At 35.2% G+C, this 16,581-nt stretch overlaps 5 protein-coding genes across 6 annotated transcripts; 3 read left to right on the forward strand and 2 right to left on the reverse strand.

Annotated features, from left to right (window-relative positions):
- The first annotated feature begins 1,765 nt into the window (after nucleotides 1-1,765).
- On the forward strand, nucleotides 1,766-3,118 carry LOC111494643 (aquaporin TIP2-1-like). Its single transcript, XM_023144618.1, has 3 exons — nucleotides 1,766-2,074; nucleotides 2,155-2,405; nucleotides 2,541-3,118. Exons 1-3 carry the CDS (start codon nucleotides 1,948-1,950, stop codon nucleotides 2,907-2,909), a joined length of 747 nt encoding a protein of 248 aa, XP_023000386.1. The 5' UTR covers nucleotides 1,766-1,947; the 3' UTR covers nucleotides 2,910-3,118.
- Nucleotides 3,119-3,572: 454 nt separating this feature from the next.
- On the reverse strand, nucleotides 3,573-5,003 carry LOC111494655 (photosynthetic NDH subunit of subcomplex B 3, chloroplastic). The gene is made up of 6 exons (XM_023144629.1): nucleotides 4,687-5,003; nucleotides 4,506-4,616; nucleotides 4,368-4,424; nucleotides 4,111-4,173; nucleotides 3,941-4,003; nucleotides 3,573-3,861 (listed from the first exon to the last, which is right to left on the reverse strand). Exons 1-6 carry the CDS (start codon nucleotides 4,879-4,881, stop codon nucleotides 3,766-3,768), a joined length of 585 nt encoding a protein of 194 aa, XP_023000397.1. The 5' UTR covers nucleotides 4,882-5,003; the 3' UTR covers nucleotides 3,573-3,765.
- A 685-nt stretch (nucleotides 5,004-5,688) lies between these two features.
- On the reverse strand, nucleotides 5,689-8,240 carry LOC111494670 (cytochrome c oxidase assembly protein COX19-like). 2 transcript variants are annotated; one of them, XM_023144642.1, is made up of 5 exons: nucleotides 8,077-8,217; nucleotides 7,405-7,457; nucleotides 7,057-7,145; nucleotides 6,846-6,943; nucleotides 5,689-5,931 (listed from the first exon to the last, which is right to left on the reverse strand). In XM_023144642.1, exons 2-5 carry the CDS (start codon nucleotides 7,439-7,441, stop codon nucleotides 5,841-5,843), a joined length of 315 nt encoding a protein of 104 aa, XP_023000410.1. In that variant the 5' UTR covers nucleotides 7,442-7,457; nucleotides 8,077-8,217; the 3' UTR covers nucleotides 5,689-5,840. The 2 variants fall into 2 exon arrangements, with proteins under 2 accessions (XP_023000410.1, XP_023000411.1); XM_023144643.1 differs by lacking the exon at nucleotides 7,405-7,457 and having other exon boundaries at nucleotides 8,077-8,240.
- A 2,072-nt stretch (nucleotides 8,241-10,312) lies between these two features.
- Nucleotides 10,313-12,964, forward strand: LOC111494639 (transcription factor bHLH68-like). The gene is made up of 6 exons (XM_023144615.1): nucleotides 10,313-10,707; nucleotides 10,789-11,161; nucleotides 11,240-11,305; nucleotides 11,450-11,515; nucleotides 11,588-11,647; nucleotides 12,600-12,964. The coding sequence occupies exons 1-6, from the start codon at nucleotides 10,616-10,618 to the stop codon at nucleotides 12,744-12,746; spliced, it is 804 nt and encodes a 267-aa protein (XP_023000383.1). The 5' UTR covers nucleotides 10,313-10,615; the 3' UTR covers nucleotides 12,747-12,964.
- An 879-nt stretch (nucleotides 12,965-13,843) lies between these two features.
- On the forward strand, nucleotides 13,844-16,299 carry LOC111494647 (probable inactive nicotinamidase At3g16190). Its single transcript, XM_023144622.1, has 5 exons — nucleotides 13,844-13,981; nucleotides 14,061-14,174; nucleotides 15,277-15,511; nucleotides 15,602-15,718; nucleotides 15,914-16,299. Exons 1-5 carry the CDS (start codon nucleotides 13,928-13,930, stop codon nucleotides 16,033-16,035), a joined length of 642 nt encoding a protein of 213 aa, XP_023000390.1. The 5' UTR covers nucleotides 13,844-13,927; the 3' UTR covers nucleotides 16,036-16,299.
- Nucleotides 16,300-16,581: the final 282 nt, after the last annotated feature.

Consider the following 16,581-nt stretch of genomic DNA (forward strand, 5'->3'; position numbering starts at 1 on the left):
GTTCATTTTTGTTTATTCCCAATAATGTCTGTGTGATACGAGGATTGTATGAGAGGTTCTTTTGCCAAAGCCCGTGTTCTCTATGCTCCTGTGGAAGAAATTGGCGATGTCAGAATACTGTTACGAGCTTGTAATATTCATTTTATAGTTTCATCTCAAACATATCCTGCAGAAAAAAATTATTCCATCTGTTTCTTTTTTGTTCAAGTTCTTAAGAGAACCAAAAAAATTTCACTTTTAAATTTCCTGAGCTTTTTCAGAAGTCATCATTGATGCATTTACAGAAGCTGGACTTGTTCTGGAGAAAGATGCAAAACAGAAGTTAAAGGTATGTTAACAACTTCTAATACATTTCATTCCGAACTCAACCATCAACGATCAAATATCAGAATGTTTTGTCTATTACTTTGCGATTTGATTCGATAAATATCTTCTGAATAATTTTCTCATTATCAATATTTAGTTGCCCTCGATAAATATCTTCTGAATAATTTTCTCATTATCAATATTTAGTTGCCCGCTGGTACGAACAACGAACGTCCACATTGGTATAATATTGTCCACTTTAAGTATAAGTTCTTGTGGCTTTACTTTTGATCTTTTCAAAAGGTCTTGTATCAATACAAATAATGTCTCTTACTTATATACTCATGATCTTCGGTTCGTTTTTTCTTCAATATGTTCATCTTTTCATGTACTTTCTAGTTCCTTCCATGTGTGAATCTCTGTTTACAATCCTGAATTGTTTGATTTCACTGTCAGGGCTGATTTCATGTCACCGCAATGCTTCAGGAATAAAAGGAAAAAGAAGAAATTCATTTGCTGCTCGTGAAATTTTCAAGCAGTATGGGTCGAAGGAGTGGAACGAGTATCATATCCGTGAAGCTCATCTCTCACAAAGATCTGCATTTGATGAAAATGGATACTGCCATTGCTGTGCTACCGAACATATGCAATTCGACTGATCATTGCTTTACTAAGGTTCGAGCTGAATGCTTCAAGTTATTTTTTATTTATTCTGTTTGTAGAATTTAGCTTGTTGTTAACTCTCTATTTTTGGGTTGTTTTTTTAAGTATTTTAAAAAAATCATACTTATTCGATCCAATTAAAACAAATAAAAATATATAAACCAATAATGTTTTAAAATGAGATCCTAATAAACCTACTTGGCATCTATAGAATCCATCAGATGATCAGATATTATTATCTAAACCTTATCCATATATTTCAAAAGAAAAAGACCCTTATCCACTCATATTTGAAAACATTATTGATGATCAGATATCATTCTCATCTCCTTTTGTTTGGCTCCATTCTACATTCTTCCCTCTCTCACCTCTATGATTATGAGAAACACTATTATTGATCACTCTCTGTACATTTCCCTTTAAATCCATTCAAATCCAGCTAAGATCCTAGCAAAAACATTGTATTCTATTTCCGATTTTGAAAACAGATAGGTCGCTCGGCTGGTAATAAGACACACCGTCTTTGAATCATACTCAATCCGATATTGTCCTCTTTGAGTTTTCACACCCTCACCAACCCTCTCCGACCAACATGAAATCTCACCCGTACCTATCCAAAAACTTATTACCTAAATCTTCACCCAAATATTATATTCAATGAATTTTTTTTCTACGTATATATCTAATATTACAAAATTGTTAGCCATGTTTTGATTGTTTCCTCAATAATTTAAGGGTTTTTTTAATAATTATTTTGTTGAAAATTTGGGATTTGAAAATATTGATGACATAGGGGACATTTTAAAAAGAAAGTTGGTGAGTTCTTCACATGGGTAAATCTCAGAAGTTACATGAAAGACGAACAGTGACTGATCATTTTGTCGCAATGGAATTGTGTGGAATGTCTATATAAGAAGAAGATTAATATGAGAAGCTCAACAATAATTCATAAGGTATAGGCTGTAAGTTTGTTTGAAAATGGCTTGGTTCACCATTGGAAGCTTCCAAGATTCCTTCAGCTTGCGCTCTTGCAAGGCGTATCTTGCTGAGTTCATCTCCACCTTGCTCTTCGTTTTCGCCGGCGTCGGTTCCGCCATTGCCTACGGTCAGTTTCCCCCACACTCTTATCTATCTTGCTCAACTATGTTTGGATTAACTCAACAACTTTGGTGTCATTTTCTGCAGATAAAATAACATCCTCTGCAGCTTTAGACCCAGCGGGGCTGGTGGCGGTGGCGGTTTGCCATGGATTTGCTCTGTTTGTTGCAGTCTCTGTCGGAGCCAACATCTCCGGTGGCCATGTCAACCCAGCGGTGACATTCGGCCTTCTTCTTGGTGACCAAATCAGCCTAATTACGACCATATTTTACTGGATTGCTCAGCTTCTTGGCTCCATTGTCGCCTGCTACCTTCTCAAATATGTCACTGGCGGCCTGGTCATTTCTCTGTTTTAGTCCTAAATTCTTCGCATTCTCATACCCATTTTTAACATATAATGTGGTTATAAATATGAAAAAGGCTTGAAAGTTCAATACCCATGTTGAAAAGTTTGGTCATTTTTTCCCCTGCAGGCAGTTCCGGTCCACAGCGTGGCGACCGGCATCGGAGCAGCGGAAGGAGTTGTGATGGAAATTGTCATCACATTCGGTCTGGTTTACACGGTCTATGCGACGGCAGCCGACCCAAAGAAGGGATCTTTGGGCACAATTGCGCCAATTGCCATCGGATTCATCGTCGGAGCAAACATTTTGGCAGCCGGACCGTTTTCCGGCGGATCGATGAACCCGGCCCGGTCATTTGGACCGGCGGTGGTCAGTGGGGACTTTCACGACAACTGGATTTACTGGGTTGGGCCACTCGTTGGCGGTGGCTTGGCTGGGCTTATCTACTTTTACGCCTTTATGGCCTATGGGCCCAGCCCAATTCCAAGCGATTACTAAGGCCCAAATAAATTAAACGATTTTTTTTTTCTTCCTTTTGCTCTGTTCCCTCTGCAATAAGAGGAGGAAAAGCAAGGTTTTCTGCTGTTCTTCCTTTGTTCTATCTTCTTCTCCTTTGATTTGTTTTGGGCCCTTGGTTTTCTGGGAAAAGATCTGTAGTTTGATGCCTTTAATTTATTTGCATGTATGTCTTGCTTTTGTTGGATTCTCTTCTTCTTCTTCTTCTTCTTCTTCACCTGTTGTTTATAAGTAGATCAATCGCTTGTATTTGCGAAAGTCGGAAATAATTTCATCGGTTAAAATTGTGCATATTCTTAGTTTTAAACTTATTTTGCTCTTTAACGTGTATTACTTAATTCTCTAACTTGTTATAAAGTTCAACAAGACGAGGGATGAGGATTTAAACTTTTACTTGTTTGTGATCAAGTTAAGCTATTTGTTTAACTGTTCAAGCTCACAGCTAGCATGTACCATTCTAATTGGGCTTTCCATTATCGGCTTCCTCTAAACAATTTTAAAACACATTGACCGAGAAAAGCCATAAAAGTAAGGACAATTTTAAATCACATCGACTAAAGAAAAGCCATAAAAGTAAGGATAGATCACAATAGGACATTAGCATTGAATTTAATCCGTAGTTGATAGGTGTTTTATGTCGATTGGTTTTGAAAGGTAAGTTTACGACGTATTTTATTTCGCATACGCGATTAAAGCATGACGTCACTAATTGGACAAACTGAATTAACGAGGAATAATTACATTGTTGATACAGCGGCGGCAAGGAGCTTAGATTTAATGTCCATTGCTCAATCATCTCAGCTGACTCTGATGGGTAAAACAAAAGGTTGTTACTAAATTATGCAGATTCTGAAGACTCTGATGATTCTGAAAGCTCTACTTTTTCATAACCCCATTCATGAGCTTTCCACTCAGGCAACTGTTGAACAGCAACCTTCATCCAAAGAAAACAAACAATAAACTCAGGACACTGTTCTATCAATCAATCAATCAATCAAATTTCTACTCATTACCATCCCTCTGGAATCTGGTTTCCCAACAATGGTTTGGCAAGCTAGTCTCCAGTTCTTGGGTTTCTGTGTATGAAAAACAAGACCATTATATGTCTTTGATTCGGAGGAATTGAAACCAAACCAAAAGCCAGAGATTCTAAGCTTAATGGCAATGGAATCTGTATACAAACCTTTTTAAGTTTGTCTTTCTCTATGTCTGTGCGAGGGTTTAAAAGCTCTTTCCCTTCAACGATCTGAAATGATAATAAGAATTGCAGTCAGAAGATTAACATTGAATTTCTTCTTCACCTTGTTCAATGACCAACGCATCAGATTTTGATGAACTTTTTTACCATAATGATCAAACAAACAGAGATTCAGAACCGAGATATGAAAAGGGTATTGATTAAATCCTCATTAAGAACATGATCTAATGCAGTAAAATCACCTCCACCATACAAGTCCCACAGGTCCCTCCACCCGCACAGTTCAACAGAAATCTCGACTGTAGAACAACATCAAAGCCCTATTATAATCAAAACTAAGAAAACCCCAATTCATTAAGTTAAGGAAGTGGGAAACTCACATAAGGCCCATACAATTCAACATTGGAATCAAGCATTATGTTTCTGAGTTTTTGCCCACCACATGCTCGACGAAAGTGCACATCAGGAGTTCCATCAGGAAGCAATACAGACTTCAATAAACACATAAATTAGCCTCGATAATCTAAGTATAAACCCTAAAAATTGAACATTACAGCTTACATTAACGAAAGCGAAATCAACCATGGGAGGCTCCTGAGGCTCACTGGTGTCGGATTGGCTCTGTGGAACAGTACCGACGGCTCTGATTTTGGATCTGCGAAAGGTTAGTGGGCGGAAGCGATTAAGGGTGTGAGTGGAATTTGTAATGTAGTTGAAGGAACGGAAGGAGGAAGAACCCAGATGGAGAGCCTCCATTTTGGGAAATTGGGGGTTGAGGAAGTGAAGTCTGGAGTGAAAAAAGGATCATGATTGTGTGTTGTGTGGCTCTTCATGGCCTTATCTGGTGTCGCCGTCTGTCCTTATGGGTAAGGTTTTACAGGGCTGAAGGCCAACGGGAAAAGTGTTCGAAGCTGATTTTTGAACTATGAAGAATGGAAATTATTTAAGAGAAAAAAAAAAAAAAAAAAAAAAAAAAAAAAAAGAATGAGATCAAATTACAACATGGAAACAATCTTAATAAAATGATTTAGAAAAATGTAAAAACTACAATTAAATGTCAAGAGTAGTAATGAAATTTTAATCGCTCTGCCACTAACTCTGAGCTAACGAGGAACAAAAAACTCTGAGCTACTGAATAACAACAAACTCTGAGCNCTCTAACCAACTGAGCTATTCCAGCTACCTTGACATTATATACTAAGAATAATATATAATTGTTTTTATTTGATTTTTGAGGCCTCTTAGTTTTCATTCTCACAAGCAAAAATTAGATAACAAATAAAAAAATTTCTTCAGAAGAATTAGTGTTTAGCTTAATTTTTAAGAAATAATCTAAAATTAAGGTCACGTCTGGTAGTCATTCTATTTTTTAAAAAAATTATGCTTATAAATTGTATTTCTCTCCACCATGGGTTATCTTGTTTTGATACATATGTTTTGAAAACTAAGGAAAAGTAAAGTATTCCAACTACTTTTAAGATATGACTAAGAATTCAAATTTTAAGAAAGATTGAAAGTGATTTTTAAATAGGGAACTCGGCCCGACCGTGGTCGAGGAGGGATGTAAGAACAAGACTTGCATTGCATTTGACTTGAAACTAGCGTAAAGGCTTATTGAATTAGTCCTTTGATTTAAGTTGAATAATGCATTAAGGAAAATCAATTTCGCTTCCTTCAACTAAGATCTTCGACTAGGTTTATCTATGGATGAACTCTTAAACTTGTTCCAATTTATCGCCAGGCAAACTGGGCTGACTCAAATTCCCGAATCCTAGTTCTGCCATGTCTTGCTTTGCCATTAAATTCCTGCAAGTTCCCAATGAAATCTCATGAATAACCATACTCATACAGCCGAGCTGTGTTAGAGAAGAAATAACAAAGTTCAAACCAATGAGAAAAGAAACTGAATAGGTAGCACACACAAACTTCCACCAATAATTTTGGTAGCAGTATTCATAACAATATCACACGAGTGCGTTCCCCTTATTTGCCGTAATGTAAGTGGAAAAGAAATGAATCATGCACTCTGTTACTAGTCACTCTCCAGTTTGTGCTAGACCAATGTAACCAATGTTGAACCAAAACCACTCAAAAGAACAAATTGCATCTCCAAAGGAATAGAATCACTGGAAGAGTAAATGTTAGATCCCACATCAGTTTGAGAGAGGAATGAAATATTCTTTACAAGGGTGTGGAAACCTCTCCCTAGTATACACATGAGACTGACGGCGATACGTAACGGGCCAAAGCAGACAATATCTACTAGTGGTAGGCTTGGACTGTAGGGGTAGAATGATAGATTGATGAAGGATATAGAAGTTGTTAGAAAACGAGGGAAAGATTCATTCCTAGTTTTCAGGGCATATGAGTTAGTTGACTTGTAGCTAAGCTAGACAAGGAAGGGAAAGTTGGCAGAGCCTCAGAAAGGCGGAACTTATAGCTACTTGCACCATGCACCTCTTTTTTTCCTTTTTTGTTAGATCACAATGATAGCACTTGCTGTTCTACTGGAACTGGTATATGGATGTAGGGTTTGTTCCTATACATTCATTAATGCCACCATTTCAGCTAATAGTGATGTATTGGTGTGTAAAACATCAGGATTGAAAGATAACAATAACCCAGGTTCCCACAAACAAAAGTTTATGAATCTAAAATACAGAGAGCAAATCAACACTTATTAATACAAAAACATAATATAGAAATTTCAACAGTCTTACTTTTCCATACGACATTGAAGGTATTTTTTTGATAAGTGCCTGCATTTTTCAGATTGGTGACCAGAAGTTTTAAGACAATTGAGGTATTCTTTCTTCTCCTGCAATGAAGCCCATGCATCACAAAACAAGCAATGAACACAAAGAAACCTTCAAAAGAATTCCAAAAACCACATATCCTAGGTGAAAACAATGGTGCTCTAAAAAGAAATACCAGGTCGCAAAGGTGCATATGATCCAAAGGGAAGACTCCTTTTTCTGGGGGTACCGGTCTCAATCCTCTATTCCCCCCAAATGAACCACCTGCAAAGATCACAATAGCTCTCACCAAATCAATTTAGCAAAAACAGAAAATATATCCATTCTATCGAAGTTCGTTGTAATGATTATCTTCTTTTTCATCACCAAAGCATTTGAAGCTTTTCATTAATTCCTCTTAGCAAATTATCCCTTCATTATATATCCACTAAAACTCAAAGAAGAAACAATATTAATTCCAGGTAATATCAATATTGCTCACAAAGCTAAACACCGCTAAATAGTTCTTTCACAGACCACAAACCTTGCAATGAGACGTTAACGCAAACGATGGCCATCATTGCCTGATATACAAAGCTATAGTAAAACAAAACAACTAAATCACAATTAGTCTGAACCCCAATAAGATTGAAAAGAATGAAAACTACGAGTCATTTATGTAAATTTTAAAAATCCGATGATCATGTTTAAGCAACTGATAAGCAAATGGAATAAAAACATGAATTTTCCCTTTCAAATCATTTTCTATAGTCATCAAGTAATTCAACTCTTTCTACATTGAAGACTAAGCTCAACTAAGAGACATGTAAAGCAAATGGAATAAAAACATCACAATCAACCCACAAATTGCTCAAACCCAATCCATTCACTGGTTTCAATCAATTGATAGAAACTCCTAATTAGAGTTGAGATTCTGCAAGCATATCCAACTATTTTCAAATCTTTTCATTTTTCCAATAAGCTAGATGTCTGAAAAAGGCTAAAAATGCAGCTCCTTAAAGAACCGATCCCCGATCAGAAGCGTATATAATTTTACCAGCAAAAATCAAGAATCTTAACTCAGTAAACCATTTGACATGATACAAATTCTCTAATCCCTCGCCTCTTCGAAACTAACATAAATTCACCCCAAAAAAAGAGAAAAATCATGCTCTCTCTCTCGCCCTCAGTATTGACAACGCATATGCTAGAGTACCTGCACTCATTGTGGAAACTCCTGATAGCTTGAAATAGAAAATTTCATAGGTCTTGTCTCATACAGACCGCGACGTCGCAAACAAGCTTGACGAATCACGGCGCCGGTGAGTAGCTAGTGATTCAAGAGAAACTTGTCTATGGCGGCATATAAAACGCTGCTTCGAAGGCAGCAATGGCCGCAAAATTGGTAATACAGATTAGTAACTGGGCCGACGCGGACATTGAGAAAGCCCAATTAAGAAAGCCCAGCCCACTTTAAATTAACAAATAAGAATACTTTATTTTCTTTAAAATTATTTGAATTTGGATAGAAAGGGTACGTTGAAGGGAAAGATTGGACAATAAAATAAATAAAAGCTTTAAAAATAAATTTAAAAAAATGAATGAAAAAAAGAAAACATCTTTTGGAAAAGGTAGGAGGACAAGACTTTTTGTAAAGAAAGTTTTATTTTATCACGAAATGAAATTTGGACCCTCCTCCGCCATACCCTTCGTTCGTACCCTTCTTTACCCATTAGATTCTTGAAATTTCTACGTGAGGTCAAAAATAATAGTATTTTGTTCTTCTTCCACCAATGCGGGACATCACCCTTTGAGGCCCCACATTCTTATAAATATTGTTTTGTTCTCCTCCCAACTAATGTGAGACAGTGATCTTCGTTAACTTGTCTTTTTGTGCATATATAGATAAAGCTTTAAATAGGCATATTTATCAGCAAATTTTTAAATTAAAAAAAAAAAAAGAAGTAATAATTTATTATTATTATAATTTAACAATTATTGGAGCAAGAATTTAAAAAATAATTGATATTTTATCCGATCAATCACTTTGTGATCACTGAATTCGTAATATTAATAATAATATAAAAATATATATATACATAACTTAAATAGTCATATTTTGTTTATATTCATATAATATAAATATTAAGTGGGTCAATTTTAAAAATGGTAATTTATAAGATATGGTCATGTTATTTAATTATTTAAAAAAAAAAAAAAAGAGTGAGATATTGTCTAAGTTTAATATTTAATTGAAAAAGTGAGTGTAAAATTGAGGTCAAGAATGGATTATTGGAACCAATTTTGATTTAAAATTTAATATTTCCATTATTATTTTGGCAGCTAAAGGTGGGAGTGGTTGGAATTATTTTCTTTAACAACCTCAAAAAAGACAAACTATAAAATAAATATATCCTCATTTGACTTCTTGCACAACCCTGCTAAAAAAAATCATTATTATTATTATTATTTTAATGAAATAAACTTTTTTACTGCTAAACTTATACTTTTAACAATATCTTTAAAAAAAAATATTTTTAATATTTGTAAATAAAAAAAAATCAATTTTAAAAGGCTTAATTTTTATTAAATTATTGTTTAAAACTATTAATGTCACTTTTTTATTTATTTTTAAAACAAGAATAATTTATTAATTTTGGGTTAAAAGTACATTTAGACTGTAGTTGTAAATTTAACCTTTTGATTAAAAAATTAAAAATAAAAAAAGGGGAAAAATATTATATTATCCCAATATCTACAAGACTATAATTGAAAAAGAAAAAGGCTTCAAAAACCTTGTGCTATTCCTACAAACAGACAAGAACTAAAAAAAGTTGAAGTAAAAGGTTCATCTTTTAAATAATAATAATAAATAAATATATATATATATATTTTTTGTCCTTAAAACTTTACACATTTATTTTTTCAGTAATAGTGTGTTATGTCGTTAAAAATCTGGTTCCCCTTTATCATTAGATCTCCACGTTTCATCTTTAACATAAGATTATGTATAGAGAGGGTTGGTTGCGGGAGGTTCCATTTTTTTATTGCCTATTTTTGCTTATTCCACACCTCTCAAATGGACGTGGGATCTCATAATCCACACCCTTCAAGGTTTTCAAGCCTCATCTACTAGGGAGAGATTTCCACACCTTTATAAAAGATTGTTTCCTTCTCCTCCCAACGGATGTGGGATCTCACATAAAATTCGCTCATAAGGCTTTTAACTCAAGTGATTAATTTAGTGTGTATTTAGAACAACATTATAAACTTATTATGGATATCTAAATTTATTTAACTCAAATGAAGATATTATTAACGTTAACGTACTTTAAACTGTCTCTTTCTCTCTTTTCTTCTTTCTTTTGGGTCGAGTCGGGTCGGGAGAGTGAGAAGAAACTTAGAAGCCTCTAACTTTTGTGGCCTCCACTCATAACAAAGCATCCAAAAACAAGAAGGAAAAAATGATGCAAATTAAAGTTCCTTAACCCAAACCCTCCATTCAAAATCTTCCCCTCTCATTCTCTCTCTCTCTCTCTCTCAACTTTCCTTCAACCTAAGCAAAGCCAAGCAAAGCAAAAGCAAGCCCTTTCTTATCTTCCTCCAAACTAATAGGCTCCAACTCTCATTTGACTTCAACTTTCATGCATACCTTGAACTTTGCCCAAAAAAATCTTATAGCTTATAGCTTCTTGTTCTTGATCTTAGTTCTTCGTTCTTAGTTCGCATAAATTTTTAGAGTTCAAGCTAAACAAATGATGGCTGGAAACCCTAATTGGTGGGGCATGTTTTCACCTTCCTTCTCTTCTTTTGCTGAACAGCCTCAATCATGGAGCCAACTTCTCTTGTATGTTCTTTATTTGGTTCATTTGTTTCTATATGTTCTTGAATATATGTAACTTTGTGATATTTTTTTTGGTGTTATCAGAGGAGAGGAAGAAAGGGTTTTGAACCAAACCCAGATGGGTCATTATCAACCAAAAAAGTTGGAGAATTGGGAGCACCAAATCTTGGATCATACCACCACCACCACCAATCCTTCACCACCTCCACCCCCTAACTTTGTTGATATTGTCAAACAAGAATTTTCCAACACCAACAAATTTCTTAACTTTTCTTCTAACAATACTAACTTCCCAGATCTCATCCACAATCAACCCACCGCCGCCGCAGATCACTTGCCTGAGGTGAGATTTAGTTGCAAGTCGTTCGAACAGTCGAACCACATCGCCCCTATATCGGGTAGCGCATGTAAGAAGGCTAGAGTTCATCCCCCATCTTCAAGCCAACCACCTCTAAAGGTAACATAAAAACAAGTGAAAATTTTCATCTGTGCATCTTTTATATTCATGTTTAAAGTTGGAATTACGAAATAATAGGTGAGGAAGGAGAAGCTCGTAGATCGAATAACCGCTCTTCACCAAATCGTTTCTCCCTTCGGAAAGGTAAAGTTATTCAACTTACTTTACAACAACAATTATTATTAGTAATCACGTCCTTTCACAGTATTATGATATTGTCCACTCTATAGATTTTTGAAACCATATTGAAAAGGAACTTTTTATTCCTTCACCCATGCACTTTTGCAGACTGACACCGCGTCTGTACTGTCAGAAGCAATTGGGTATATCAGATTTCTTCAGGGACAAATCGAGGTAATGCCATTTAAAAATGCCATATATATGTTTGTGGGTATCCTCAAAGTTATCTCCTTCTTGGGGTGGCAGGCACTTAGCTACCCATATCTGCGCAGTGCACCAAAGCATGTCAGGGACTCAGGAAGTGGTGTAAGTATCATACTTAAAGTGTTCATATTATTTTCATGCATTCATTAAGAACATGAATGGAGATTGTTTGGGAAGGAGGGGGGGAGGGGGTTAAGTTTGTGTTGAGAGTCGTAATCATGAAAGTCCAGTCTAAATGTAAAGCATCTGATAGACCATAAAGAAGAGAAATTAAAGGGGTGTAAAAAAAGAATAAGGTTCTCAGCTTTATACATTTCATATCTACTCATTATAAAGTAAGCTCAAAAAAGTGTTGCTTTGGGGCTGCCTAATTGTTTTGGAATCCCAAAAAAATCATTATTTCAATTAAAAAAAAAAAACATTTCTCGTGTTTCAGTTTTGAGTATAATATTCCTTTCGTATTGTCGAGTTTGAAAATGTTATATTTTTACTTTAGTTTCTATTGCTTCGTTGTGTTTCAAAATGTTACATTCTTTTAGGTACATATTATTCTCGAATTTTCGGTGTGATTCAATTTTAATTTTTAAAAAATACACCCATAAGATTCGATAATCGACTCACTCGTACTAATCAATCTAAACCATAAAAGTTGGGTTTAGGGTTTAGGGTTCAAAGGTGGGGTTGGATTTTTTACCATTTGGGTTAGGTTGAATTTTTGAAAAATCGAAAAATTTGGTTCTATTTGTGGGTTAACATTTTTTGATCGGGTCATTCCGATCAACTCAGAAGTAGGGTTACAACTCAATTCTATTTTTAAAAAAATTAAGAATATTTAGTGTTAGTAACGGGTATTAGTGATGAATTAGGCACTCGTAAATATTTGAAATAAGAATAAGTACAGTCTAACTCGATGACAGAGAGTTAAGTTGGTTGAGTCGAATTGAGTTGTGAGTTTTATTCAAATTGTTTGGATTGCTCGGACTCTATTCTAATTGCTTGAGCTACTGACCCTAACGAAACCAAAATTTTAGTAATGCAATGGATTTGATTTCAGGGAGAAGAAATGAGAAGGGAAGAGAAGGCAGTGAAGGAGTTGAGGAGCAGAGGGCTGTGCTTGGTTCCAGTCTCATGCACACAACTGGTTGGAGGGGACAACAATGGAGCTGCTTACTGGGCTCCTGCTTATGGAAATGGGTTTTGATTTAATTTTAATTACAGCTCCTAATCATCAACAATTAAAGCTTTGGGAAATGGCTTAATTAGTATTATTATTATTATTATTGTTATTGTTATTAGTATAACATCATGACCAGTCACCCTTCTCAAAAGCCCTAAAAATGGCTGACTGCTCAAGATGCTACATATATATATATATATTCATATTGGCATTTAAATTAATCATAATGTTTTATTGCCTAATTAATTTACTCTCCCACTCTTTTGAGCTGTAATCCACTACGAACATGGTTATTAATCTCATAATTTCCAGTAGTGTTATGTGATGTACCAAAATACATTATTACATTATTCAATCTTTGTTAGTTTATGAATGAAGGAAAAATCGGGAAATCCAATGTTAGAGTGTAACTCTCATGGCTTTACGAACTTCCAAAAAGATCTCATGCTAATGGAGATAATATTTTTCACTTATAAACTTATGATCTTCCACTAAATTAACCAATGCGGGACTCACTCCCAATAATCTTCAACATTAATAACTCAGTGGTAGTCGATGTACATGCAAGTTGTCATTGGAATTGATCATTGGAGGTAGTTTCTAAGATTCTATATCAATTGGAGAGGTTGGAGAGGGAAACGAAACATTTATTATAAGGGTGTGAAAACATTTTCCTAATAGACATGTTTTATAATCATGTGACTTATGACGATATGTAATAGGTTAAAGCATACAATATTTGATAACGATGAGTTTGAGCTGTTATTAAGTAATAGTTGTCCTAGTTGAACACGTTAATTTATTGGGAAGATTTTTTTGATCGTTTTTTTTATTTAATTTGATTTGAGTTAGTCATAATTTTTTTCAAATATTAAATATTTGAAAAATTAAACTCATTTAATCATAAATTTAACTTTTTTTTTTCTTTTCAATATAGAATAATTTATTTTATAGATAATATAAAATAAAAATTACTACAGTTTTGTAAGAATTAATAGAGTAAATATATATTTTTTAATAATTTAACCTAACGAACAAAAAGACCAAGCAAAAGGAAGGATGAGAAACAGAAGGAGAATCTATTTTTAGTAATTTATTTTTTTATTTTTTTGGAGTTGTATTAATTTATTAGTTTGAACTGGATAAAATCTCGCAGGCCATCGTTCTTTCTGCCCATTCAATAATCTTTCTTGTTCTGTTGCATTATGGAAATGGCGAATGAATGGAGTCACACTGCCCTTCTGATCATCGACTTCCAGGTTTTTCTTAAGTTTCTTCCGAATTTTCGCTCTTCAAATTCATGCTCAAAATCAACTTTCTTCCAATTCTTCGTTGCAGAGAGATTTCTTTGATGAACGATCTGTGTTTGCTGTACCAGGAGCCTACGCCATACTTCCAAGCGTGTATGATGCCCTCGAATGTGCAAGGAAGCGGGGCATGTTCGTCGTTTGGGTCCGTTTCTTCCTCTATCTGCTTTAATTTTGTTTTTGGAATTGTAATCCCTACGAAATCCCTAAAGCATTTCAACAATCAAGAAAATATTGTTTCTGGTAACTTTTCTGTCATAGATACAATAGTGGTTTCGGATTGCGAGAGATTATTCCCGTTCTTCTGAGATGCTTGTCAAGTTACTCTGATGTATGGAGAAATTGAACCCGAGAGCCCTGATTGTTAGTTGAGAAAATGTTTGATATAACGTTATATGGTAAGATATGAAAACTATTTGAAAGAATCTATAATTTCAACAATCTCCATATACTATCATGTCTAATTTCAACAATCGAACTAGAAAAGGGGAAAAATGTTGTTTGTTGATGTGGATTCAGACCAAAGGTAGCTCTGCTCTCCAGGTAAGTAGTCAAAGCAGGCTGACCTAACATCCAAGATAGAAGCTCACAACACAAGTGTGGTGCTGTGCCCAATGCTCGGATGCCTAATTTCTTAGATTGTAGAGGTTTTGAGCTTAGTTAGGATAGTTTGCATAACTGGTTAGTGGTATGAGTCCCTTCTATTTATATTTTTTCTCCTTCACTCGCGTGTTAGAGTTGAACATTGAGTCGCCTAGAATTAGAGAGAAGGGACACCTACCTCATCTTGGATGAGACCCAGCTTGTAGGCATGGTATTCCTCTTGGCTTGGCCTTGGGAGCCTGGCCAGGGATTCTTCCTTCAATGTGCCCGTGGGCTTTCGAGTCACCCCCATAACATTATTATTTGTGGGTCTTCTATTATGTTCATGTGTTGAGGATTGTTGGGAGAGAGTCCCACGTTGGCCTTTTGGGGAAGTCTAAAGTAAAGCCATGTGAGCTTATGCTCAAAGTGGAAAATATCATACCATTGTGGAGATCCATGATTCATAACATTATATGTGGATTGTTGTGCAAGTTGATTCTGATTATCACATGTTGCAGCATTGACTTTGTTAGTTAACTCTTATTATCCTTGAGTTGATTGATTGCTGCTCATTACCCTGTTTGGTACTAATTGAAGAGTAAAGAGAGTGAATTCGTACAAGCAAATTGGTAATATGTTGAATTAGTCTGTTTTAATCCTAGGTTGTGCGAGAGCATGATCCTGAAGGACGTGACGTTGAACGCTTTCGACGCCATCTCTACGGCAGTGGAAAGCAGAATCCGGTATCAAAGGGAAGCATAGGGGCAGAGTTAATAGAAGGCTTTGAAATAAAAGAAGGAGAATACAAGTTGGTGAAAACCAGGTTCAGTGCCTTCTTTAATACTAACCTGCATTCCCTTCTGCAAGCGTCGGGTATTACTGATTTGGTCATCTGTGGTAAGATTCAATATGTACACATCTCCTGTTACCGATCGAATAAGAATTCAAAGAATGGAATAAATGGTTGATGGCTGATACATATTCTAGGTGTTCAAACGCCAAACTGTATCAGACAGACTGTTTTCGATGCTATATCTTTGGATTACCATTCTATCACTGTTCTTTATGATGCAACAGCAGCTGCTTCAGTCCAAATCCATCATGGTATGTGAATTTTCTGATCTAAATCCCTTCTCTTTCCAAGAACAATACATGTCTATGATTTTGCTATTGAAATCTCTTCATATATATGACAATGAAAATGCTGTGAGGAGGTGAAAAAGAAAAACAGTGCTGATGAACTTTGCGAGATGAAATCAAATGAATGACGAGGGAATTTCTGAATTTTTTTTGTATCAGATAATATCACTGACATGGAGAATGTGGGAGTTGTGGTCGTAAGAGTCGATCAATGGGACGGGTCTGTTGTTGAACCCCTACCTCCCCTACCTAGCACGGGAAATGTAAGTGCTGGTAAATGATCTCCTGCGATAAATAATGGTTCAATCTCAACCCGTGCAAGATTGTGCAAGATTGGATGTATCGAAATAATCACACTCCATGTTCCAGGTTATTGTCGTTTTTTTTTTCTTCTTTTCTTTTGGAGAAAGTATGATCATGGTGATAGAATAAGTGAAGTACGTTTTTCATGTTTTCATATTAGAGTCTAGTTGAGTGATTTGAAGATTTCATGTAGGTTTCAACTCTTCATAAAAGCAACACTTTTTAAATAACTTGTTTAAGCCTAAACGTGACTGCCTTCTTAAAGTAAGTTCCTTTGAAAATACTCTTCCCTCAAAGAGACAACATAATTGAACGGTAGTCATGCATGCGCAATAACATATCTGAGCGCTTGAGTTCGAACTCCACTATATGCAAAAATGTTCATATAAAGAGAAATGTATTTTATTCTTAGTAGAGATGTAAAAAAAAGTCCAATAGACCCAGATCAACCCAATTTGTATGGATTGGGTTGAATTACAACTCATTTAGATTAGATTTAAATAAATGAATTTTTTTTATGAATT

The sequence above is a fragment of the Cucurbita maxima genome, unplaced genomic scaffold (assembly GCF_002738345.1).
Source record: "Cucurbita maxima cultivar Rimu unplaced genomic scaffold, Cmax_1.0 Cma_Scf00020, whole genome shotgun sequence".
NCBI lineage: Eukaryota > Viridiplantae > Streptophyta > Magnoliopsida > Cucurbitales > Cucurbitaceae > Cucurbita > Cucurbita maxima.

What these genes read in the sequence shown, in the direction of transcription:
- LOC111494647 (XM_023144622.1), top strand. Translation starts at nt 13,928, where the DNA reads ATGGAAATGGCGAATGAATGGAGTCACACTGCCCTTCTGATCATCGAC. An exon ending in TTCTGATCATCGACTTCCAG is followed by an intron (nt 13,982 to 14,060) that starts GTTTTTCTTAAG and finishes TCTTCGTTGCAG; the next exon opens with AGAGATTTCTTTGATGAACG. An exon ending in TTCAGTCCAAATCCATCATG is followed by an intron (nt 15,719 to 15,913) that starts GTATGTGAATTT and finishes TTTTTGTATCAG; the next exon opens with ATAATATCACTGACATGGAG.
- LOC111494670 (XM_023144642.1), bottom strand. Translation starts at nt 7,441, where the DNA reads ATGATGGCCATCGTTTGCGTTAACGTCTCATTGCAAG. An exon ending in ATATGCACCTTTGCGACCTG is followed by an intron (nt 6,944 to 7,056) that starts GTATTTCTTTTT and finishes GCTTCATTGCAG; the next exon opens with GAGAAGAAAGAATACCTCAA. An exon ending in CTTCAATGTCGTATGGAAAA is followed by an intron (nt 5,932 to 6,845) that starts GTAAGACTGTTG and finishes GGGAACTTGCAG; the next exon opens with GAATTTAATGGCAAAGCAAG.
- LOC111494655 (XM_023144629.1), bottom strand. Translation starts at nt 4,881, where the DNA reads ATGGAGGCTCTCCATCTGGGTTCTTCCTCCTTCCGTTCCTTCAACTAC. An exon ending in TTGATTTCGCTTTCGTTAAT is followed by an intron (nt 4,617 to 4,686) that starts GTAAGCTGTAAT and finishes TGTTTATTGAAG; the next exon opens with TCTGTATTGCTTCCTGATGG. An exon ending in GTGGGACTTGTATGGTGGAG is followed by an intron (nt 4,174 to 4,367) that starts GTGATTTTACTG and finishes TTATCATTTCAG; the next exon opens with ATCGTTGAAGGGAAAGAGCT.
- LOC111494639 (XM_023144615.1), top strand. Translation starts at nt 10,616, where the DNA reads ATGATGGCTGGAAACCCTAATTGGTGGGGCATGTTTTCACCTTCCTTC. An exon ending in TCATGGAGCCAACTTCTCTT is followed by an intron (nt 10,708 to 10,788) that starts GTATGTTCTTTA and finishes TGGTGTTATCAG; the next exon opens with AGGAGAGGAAGAAAGGGTTT. An exon ending in TCGTTTCTCCCTTCGGAAAG is followed by an intron (nt 11,306 to 11,449) that starts GTAAAGTTATTC and finishes GCACTTTTGCAG; the next exon opens with ACTGACACCGCGTCTGTACT.
- LOC111494643 (XM_023144618.1), top strand. Translation starts at nt 1,948, where the DNA reads ATGGCTTGGTTCACCATTGGAAGCTTCCAAGATTCCTTCAGCTTGCGC. An exon ending in CGGTTCCGCCATTGCCTACG is followed by an intron (nt 2,075 to 2,154) that starts GTCAGTTTCCCC and finishes CATTTTCTGCAG; the next exon opens with ATAAAATAACATCCTCTGCA. An exon ending in AATATGTCACTGGCGGCCTG is followed by an intron (nt 2,406 to 2,540) that starts GTCATTTCTCTG and finishes TTTCCCCTGCAG; the next exon opens with GCAGTTCCGGTCCACAGCGT.